Source organism: Strongylocentrotus purpuratus, unplaced genomic scaffold (genome assembly GCF_000002235.5).
Source record: "Strongylocentrotus purpuratus isolate Spur 01 unplaced genomic scaffold, Spur_5.0 spur5_contig_809, whole genome shotgun sequence".
Lineage (NCBI taxonomy): Eukaryota > Metazoa > Echinodermata > Echinoidea > Camarodonta > Strongylocentrotidae > Strongylocentrotus > Strongylocentrotus purpuratus.
This window is the reverse complement of record NW_022145512.1, coordinates 1-8,962: the sequence shown is the minus strand read 5'-3', so window position 1 is coordinate 8,962 and position 8,962 is coordinate 1. Positions and strand designations below refer to the sequence as shown.

The following is an 8,962-nucleotide window of genomic DNA, read 5'->3' as shown; positions in this document are numbered from 1 at the left end:
TCTGAATAATAACATTTTATTTAAAATCCCTACAAAAACCTTCAGTCCCAGCGAGGGCATTAGTATCTGCTTTGAAAATATCCACTTTGGAATGGCGTGCTGGGCAGTCAAGATGTGTACATCAAAATAAGATCGCAACAGAAATATCAGAGTTGGACAAATATTTCCCAAATATGCCCGTGTCTCTTTAATCAAGATCTAATTTAAAGAATGAAAGTTACATTTGTTAATAAAAGCAAGTGGAAAGTATCAGCATATTTGTGTTCTGAACCCAGGATTCCGAATTCCATAATCCATTTCATTTTTGTATAGAACTCGGGTTACAAAGTGATATGTTATGAACATATAAACATTACATTTTAGTGGATGGATAGTAACATCAAAACATGACCAATACATCACTTTTGTGCTAATCTTGTCTTCTTTGTACAAAAGTATTGGGCAAAGAAATACAGTCAAACAAAACTGTTGGAAAATGGACTACATATAGACATTTTAAATTATCACTTTCATGTCAGATAATAGGTCACATTGTCCATGGAGTTGGGTTATAGTCCGACGTAGACGACAAACCAGACATAGTGATCATTCATCTCTTCAACCAGCATTATAGTTTTGCACATCATTCTTCATTTTGACTGTCTATGGGTGCTGGGCTATTCCCACTGGTGGGCCCTACAGAGAATCTAAATTCAAATTTGAATACGACGACAATACCCTTTGTTTCACAAAACATTTGTAGTGACGTCAACTAGTTTGCGTTCCAAGCGTATCAACCTGTCCATGCCTATTCAATCACCTTATCTTAACGATCATGAAGCACGCACGAAAAGCATGTGATGTCACTACAGACATTTTGGTAAAATACAGAGTAATGTACAATGTAGTGTAGGTATACCTATAATACAAAACATGATTTATTTTTAGAATGAATTTGATATAAAACAGCTTTTGCCCAAATAATATTTCTTCAATGATAAACCTGACAGGTGATGTCACTACAGAAGTTGTGATGAAACAAAGGGTATTCATTACTTAAAGCATACACATTTTTTTCCACATAACAGGAAAAGATTAACAATTGATTGCATTGCATGAGAACATGTCTTGTCAAGACATTTAACTCACTCTTTACAAAAAACAAAAACAAACACAAACATCAGAAATTCATAACAACAAACTGAACCAAGGGTAAATTTGTAATATGTCACATTTTCATATATGAACAAAACACTCTTGCATGCACTATCCATTTCAGAACTCTATATAGATTGTGTACATGTATGTAAAACTATAAAACTGTTCAAAACAACACTGGATGAAAAATTGAATACACTCAATGGTATATGCAAGATTGGAGTTGACCAACTCTGTAGCTTGTCACTACAGACGTTTTGGTAAAATACAGAGTAATGTACAATGTAGTGTAGGTATACCTATAATACAAAACATGATTTATTTTTAGAATGAATTTGATATAAAACAGCTTTTGCCCAAATAATATTTCTTCAATGATAAACCTGACCTTCTGTTTCAACTCCTTTTCTGAAATACCAGCCATTCCACAAATTTTGGTCAACCAGCATTTAACTGCAATGATACTGAACAATCAACTTTTTTAACATGTACACTATGAACGGTGAATTGTAAACTGTATATACCTGATCTAACTATTATAATATGATATACTGTTTAATACAGGCTAGTGGTTACATTTTAATACACAACTTACAAATGTATTACAACATTGCTCATACTAGCTACATCAAATAACAAAATGTTATACATATAATTTGAGAGTGCTCTGGTAAGAATATTTTCATGAGGTGAAAGATTAGTTGCACCATACCAGGAGCTGGCGGAACGGCCAATCTTCCACTAAAATGAAAATATTCTATCCGATGAATAAAACATTTATCATTTGTTGTATAACTCATCTACAGATTCCCATCTAAAATATTTTATAAATCATCAGGAAGACAAGATTCAATTCAATAAAAACTATTTTTTTAATGTTCCTTTAGAAGCAGAACCCACACTTATAATTGGCGGTGGTCATCACGCTTGGAATTCAAACCCAGAAAAAGTGTTCTTTGCAGGTGATGTCACTACAGAAGTTGTGATGAAACAAAGGGTATTCATTACTTAAAGCATACACATTTTTTCCACATAACAGGAAAAGATTAACAATTGATTGCATTGATTGCATTGCATGAGAACATGTCTTGTTAAGACATTTAACTCACTCTTTACAAAAAACAAAAACAAACACAAACATCAGAAATTCATAACAACAAACTGAACCAAGGGTAAATTTGTAATATGTCACATTTTCATATATGAACAAAACACTCTTGCATGCACTATCCATTTCAGAACTTTATATAGATTGTGTACATGTATGTAAAACTATAAAACTGTTCAAAACAACACTGGATGAAAAATTGAATACACTCAATGGTATATGCAAGATTGGAGGTGACCAACTCTGTAGCTTATCAAAGCTGACCCATAAGTCGCTGTTTGACCAACAAATTACCTCATACAGTGGCAACTCGTTCTTGCAAACCCTTTTCTTAACACAAAGTTCCAAATAATACAAAGAGGAATTCAATTTCCAAGGTGTTCTTGTAAATTTCATTCTATCCTGATAACACAAACCTAAATCCAAACCCCCACCAACTTTGTGTAAATGAGTTGCTACTCTACACAGTACAGGAACGAAGATGCTTCTGATCCCAGCCAAATGAGGAGATATCAAACTTGAATGGGCATAGTACCTTAACAAGTTTGATCAGATCACAGATTGGAGAAATGCAATGGAGCATCTCATGTTTGCAAAGGGACTTTGGGGCTAACTCTTATTATCTCCCCAGCTGGGTCAACACAAGTGAGCATCATATGTCCCCGTTTAAGCTGAAAACCTTTATACATGGGCTATTCAATTCCTAGGACGACCAGCCGGGAGGTAATAATCAAGGTTGGCCTGCAAAGTCCCCATTTGATCTACACAACTTTTAACATCTTAAAACATGTAATTACCTACAACTTAAGGATGCACCCAGCAACGTCAAAGTTTGCCATACCCTTAAATGATTTTTTTTTATTGCTATCTTCAAACTCTGTTCCATCATGTCAGTAAATTCTGTGATGCTAATATAAACATTGAACCATCAAAAAACTGTTTGTGGACCCTTTTCAGGTTTAAAATCTAACAAAACTACAGATGAAAACTTTTTTTAACGCAAAATGACAGTGTCCGTTTATGCGATGCATGCTACGTGTCCCGTCACATTGCAACACGATGTGCAATATCCGCGCAATCTATCTACGTGACACAACGCCCATGGAAACAGCAAGCAATGTAAACAGATGGTGAGACCATGTGGACGTTTACTCTCAAATCCATATAAATTCAATTGGAAAAAATGTCTAATGTACCATCGGATGCAGCATATTGTCGGCAACCGTATACCAAAGTCAGGATCGAGACACAGGATCTTGGGGTTTTCAAGATGAGATTGAAAATGCAACTGAAAATCCATGTTTCTGCATAAAATCATAATTTCAGCCATTTCATTTTTAATAGTTTATATGAGTTTTGAACCCTCAGGACTCAAAAATAAAACATTTCTGATTTAAGATTTCATACAGAATACATTGTACCTACTAAAATCTAGTAACGTTTTTTTTGTAATTAGGCCCTAGAACTTTTTTTATAGCCCACAACTCATAAGTTCAAACTTGGTTATTATATTTTTGGTACATTGTGAGTTATATTTTGGACACTAGGAAAATAATTTTTTGTTGCAAGGATATTTTATTTATGGTGGTCGAAAAAAATGGGTAAAAAAAATGATAAATTGTTGTCCAAATTGTATGTGTTCAATGGATTTAACAGGTCATTTTCAGCCAGAAAATGTATACCTTTATACACTTCCCATCAATAGTTTTTGAGTTACATACGAGATGAACTATACTGCATAAAGCATGTTGCTGAGTGCATCCTTAAATAAACAATGTTCTTGGCTCAGAAGCTGATCATAGTTTGTCGCAGAAATATACCCCACTTACCCTGCAAATCTTTATACAAACTGTTACACATTGGTCAATGCTCCCTGATAATTGACTGCAACTGGAAAATTATCGAAGCTGGCAAGCTTTGAGTCCACATTTGATCTGTAAAACTTTATTCACAATTTGGCCTTGACTAACTGGGGATCTGATCATAGATGGTACAAAGTCCCATTTGATCTGCAGACATAACTTAATAGAAACACATTGAACACATGATTATGCTTTAATGGTTATCTGGCCCTACCCAATAGCTGAGTGCGAGGACCTGATTAAATTTCACAAAAGGGGCAAATGGTCTACTTTTTGATGATTTTTTTGAAAAAAAGGGTCCAAACTTAGATGAAATTGGACAAGAGTGGTGAGATATTTATAAAGTCTAATAAAGGCCAAAGGTCCATGGTAATTGACCAACAGTCTAAACCCAACTGCTAACCAAGTTGTCTCATAAATCAAAATTAGACATGTTACTTTTTACACAATTTTCAATTTCATGGGACTCTCACCTGGCCTTGACTAATTGAGGATCAAAGGTGGTAGCTATGTCCCATTTGATCTGCAATGTACTTAAAAATCTAAATTTTGCAAGTAGCGGGCCTTTGACGAGTCAAGTTAGCCATAAGTCCCCATTTGACGTGCAAACTTTAGTTTACACAATGTGGATGCTTCCTCATCAGCTGGAACTAGCCAACTGAGGACCTCGATCATCACAGTTGGCTCTTAAATCCAAACATTATACATAGCGGTCCTTTGACGAGTCATCATGGCCTGATCAACTGGTGAGCCAAGTAAAGTTGACCAAAAGTGCCCATTTGACCTACAAACTTAACTTTCACACAATGTACACATGCGGATGCTTCCTGGTAATCGGACCCAAGCCAACTGAGGACCTGATCAAAATTGCCCATAAGTCACTAGTTGATTGCAAAACATTACATACTGGCCTATTTAACTGGGGAGCCAAGCAAAGTTGGCCTAAAGTCCCTATTTGACCTGCAAACTTTATTTTACATAGTGTACACATGTGGATGCTTCCTTGTCATGGTCTAAGCCAACTGAGGACCTGATCACAGTTGGCTCTTAATTCCCAGTTGATATGGAAAACATTATACATCTAGTCCTATCACGAGTCCTATCAACCATGAACCTAATCTAGGGGAAGTGAGCAAAGTTGGAGTTTGACCTGTAACCTTTATGCACATTGTTACACATGTGATGCTCACTGACGTTGACCATCTGGTGATATGGGAGCTGCTGATAAAATTGACCTGTAAGTCATCATTTAAACTGCAAAACGTTAACCTGGCAAACTGGGGCTTATCAAACAACTTTAGCACAAAAGTTCCCATTTGCCTTACAATCTTCTATACAGTATACATACTGTTAGACACAAGTCTACTCCCTGGCCCTGACCAACTGGGCAGGTAATTAAGTTTTTCCTATTAAGTTCCATTTGACTTGCAGAACCATACACTGCTTTACACACAGTATGCTTCCTGCCATGGAGTTAACTGTTAACCTATATAAAGGTGCACCTCTTCCAAAGCACAGCCCTTCATCAAGGAAACCAGTAAGTGGGTTATATGAATAAGAAGCAACCACATTTTACGCATGTCAGTACCTGAAAAGATTTCATCCAAAATTGCGGAGTGTGATGAACATGATTAATTTCACTCATAACAGGTTGAAAATTCACTAAAAATCCAGTGGATTGTCTTTCTAATTTGGTTTCTAATGAAATCTTTGACTGTTGTCCACCTTTTAGAACGACCCAGGTCTGCATCCATCTTGCAGTACTTCATTATTTTTTCTTTACCGGGCAGTTGGCGTGAGCGTAGTTCTTCTTTAAAGTGTCTGTGTATTGCTTGTTTTTCTTCAGCTGTCCAAGATTGTCTGATACTCCTTTTCTTTCTGCTGGCACCACGGTCACTTTCCTTGTTTGCAACTTGGTCACTCTTCTTTCTGCTTTGCTGCGGCATGCTCATACCTTTAATAGTGAATTAGACAAATAAGTAGGGAAACACAATTAATGTTTCAGGTTCAATGACAGATTTAAAAAACTTAACCAAATGCAGAAGATGGTAGCTGAGAGAAGAGTGGAATGGTTATATTTTGATTTTTTTTTTAAAGTTACAATTTACATTACTTTTAGCTAGTTCTTCATTTAAAGCTGTCTGCATTAGGAGTGCCATTTAGCCAGAATTCAAACTAAGCGAATGCTAAAATTCAAATAGTGACACAAGGATAATCACTGTTGAGGGCATCTGGAATAATCAAAGTAAGGATAAACTAGATGGAACTTCGACTGCGCGCATTCGAAAATGATGCCTCCGTCATAGAGCAAGTTTACAAACCAAAACAGAAGAAATTTTTCAAATTCGAATTTCATTGTAATCCATTACAGGTTCTCAGAATATCGTGATTACAAGCAATTTCTCATATACATATATGACCCTTTGATCTTTGACCTCATGACCCTAAAATCTACTCAGTTCATTGGCTCTGCAAGATGTCCTGAATTAAATAGTAATCCATCTGTCAGTTCTAATGATAAAGCTGTTTTTGCATACATAATGAGCCCATGACATTTGACCTTTGACCTCATGACCCATAAATCTACTCAGTTCATGGCTCTGCAAGATACATACATGACCTAAGTTTGGCAGGAATCCATCAATCGGTTCTTGAGATAACGCGATCACGAGCTGTTTTTCATACATAATGAGCCCTGTGACCTTTGACCTTTGACCTTGTGACCCCAAAATCTTATCAGTCCATCGGCTCTGCAAGATACATACATGACCAAAGTTTGGCAGGAATCCATCAATCGGTTCTTCAGATAACGCGATCACGAGAACGGGACGGACGGACGGACGGACGGACAACCCGAAAACATAATGCCTCCGGCTACTTCGTAACGGAGGCCTAACAAAGGATATAACAAAGTAATTCATTCACACCTTCATTTTCTTTGTCTGACATCTCATCCATCAAAACAGCATCATCGGGCCTGTTCACTTCGTTGTCAGGATCATCATCAACATCTGGATCTATGTTGCATTCTGAAAAACAAAAAACAAACACAGATTTAACAAGAGCAGGTGAAAAATAACATACATGTACATTATAATCTTTGCAAGGGTAAGTCATAGCAGACAGCTGTGGATAGTCATCCCTGTTTGCTTTTCATGTAAACAGCACAGCTGGTACCACACAACTACTCTTCAATACAAAGTGTATTTAGAGAGACAATTCTGCAAGTGTCATCATTTTTTTAAACACATGAGTATCCAAAATATATCAAAATATGCAAATTAGCTCATTAAATGTCATGATTATGCAAATAATGCAATGAAAAGCATCACACAACATCTTGGCACCTCAGTCTGTCACCCTACCAGGTTTCAAATGAATCAGGTATAGCGTTTAGCCTGCAGAGCATTTTTTTTAAGGTTAACCTAAATTGCATTGCAAATAAGCTAATTGAAATTCATGAATATGCAAATAATACAGCTCAAAGCAACACATGATATTGTGGCACCTCACTCTATCACCCTACCAAGTTAGAAGTAAATCGGGCATAGCGTTTAACCTGCGGATCATCCTACCAAGTTTGGAGTAAATCAAGCATAGCGTTTAGCCTGCGGAGCATTTTTAGAAGGGTTAACCGAAAACGTTAACCGAATCGGTTAATGGAAAGACGGACATAGATAATTTGGATTAGTATGTGCCACCATGAACGTTCAGTAAGGCGACACAAAAATCAAATCACATATTCAAGTATTTGAAATGTTGCAGCTTCCATATATTGTATCTCGGATCAATTCTTATTAAAACTGGAGGGTACTAATGAAGACATCCCAGTTTGCTTACCAAAAGCATGGAACTTCACAAACTGAAGGATATAGCAAGCATACAAAACTAAGGAAATTATACAATATAAAAACTGTGTTGTATGAGAGTGAAATGAATGATTGAGATGTAACATAAAAGTTTTCTGGCCTAATGTAATCTCAAACTAGAAACCGTTATGATCTCACTAACCAATCAGATATCACTTTAGATAAAAGTAGAAGGAAATGAAAATGGTATGGCATATTCTTAGCCATTCTATCTAGCACAAACACATAAAAATAGTCATACCTTCATCTGCATCTACACGAACATCATCCAACGTCTTTCCTGCCATTGCCTTTAGGTCTCCCTTCTCCATGCTGAAGAGTACTTTAGAAATCTTTGCTACTTGCAGTGACGCATCTGGCAAGCGGTAGTAGGCTCTGTGGGTTCTTATGTCATGGCCCATGAAGGTGGCTAAAATGTCCACTTCATTATCTTCAAATTCATGATCTGAGAGCTGATAGCAATGTGCTTCCTGAGTTTTGTCAATCTAAGCTGATCTGGATACTTTGCTCCACACTTTTGGGCATGATTTCGCACTGGTCAGTTGCCTCAAGTGGCCTCTTCCATCGGGGTTTGCAAACAAGTAGGGATTTCCATCATTGACTACTTGTGACCTTTTCTCCATCAACAAGTCAATGCTGCCTTTCATGTCATCTGTTAGCAAAACGGGTACAGTGTTATTGCATTTCCCATTAATCTCCACCCTCCATACCACATTGCACAACGCCTTTTCCCATTTGGTTAGGCCTTCACCAAATATTCCACCTTTCCTTTTGTGATACACTTGTAATCACTGAGGGGCATCTTTGAAACTTCTCCCGGACGCTTCCTGTTGAAAACACACACCTGGGTCAGGGTAACTCAGCCAACTGTTTCCATCTGTCAAGGGTCTCATCACTACTGCAGCTGTTCAGCTTCTGTTTTCCCTCTTTGTTTCTTTTCTCACAAAATTGGACACAGTGCAACAACATCTGTTGTCAAAGGAAGC

The 8,962-nt window shown here is 36.9% G+C and overlaps 1 protein-coding gene across 1 annotated transcript; it reads right to left on the bottom strand.

Annotated features, from left to right (window-relative positions):
• Positions 1–5,226: 5,226 nt before the first annotated feature.
• On the bottom strand, positions 5,227–8,397 carry LOC115920873. The gene is made up of 4 exons (XM_030977582.1): positions 8,218–8,397; positions 7,035–7,136; positions 5,846–6,061; positions 5,227–5,342 (listed from the first exon to the last, which is right to left on the bottom strand). Exons 1-4 carry the CDS (start codon positions 8,375–8,377, stop codon positions 5,227–5,229), a joined length of 594 nt encoding a protein of 197 aa, XP_030833442.1. The 5' UTR covers positions 8,378–8,397.
• Positions 8,398–8,962: the final 565 nt, after the last annotated feature.

Coding starts and splice junctions, on each gene's coding strand:
- LOC115920873 (XM_030977582.1), bottom strand. CDS start 8,377: ATGGGCCATGACATAAGAACCCACAGAGCCTACTACCGCTTGCCAGAT. Junction 7,137..8,217: donor TCGTGTAGATGCAGATGAAG/GTATGACTATTT, acceptor TTTGTTTTTCAG/AATGCAACATAGATCCAGAT. Junction 6,062..7,034: donor GTCAGACAAAGAAAATGAAG/GTGTGAATGAAT, acceptor TCACTATTAAAG/GTATGAGCATGCCGCAGCAA.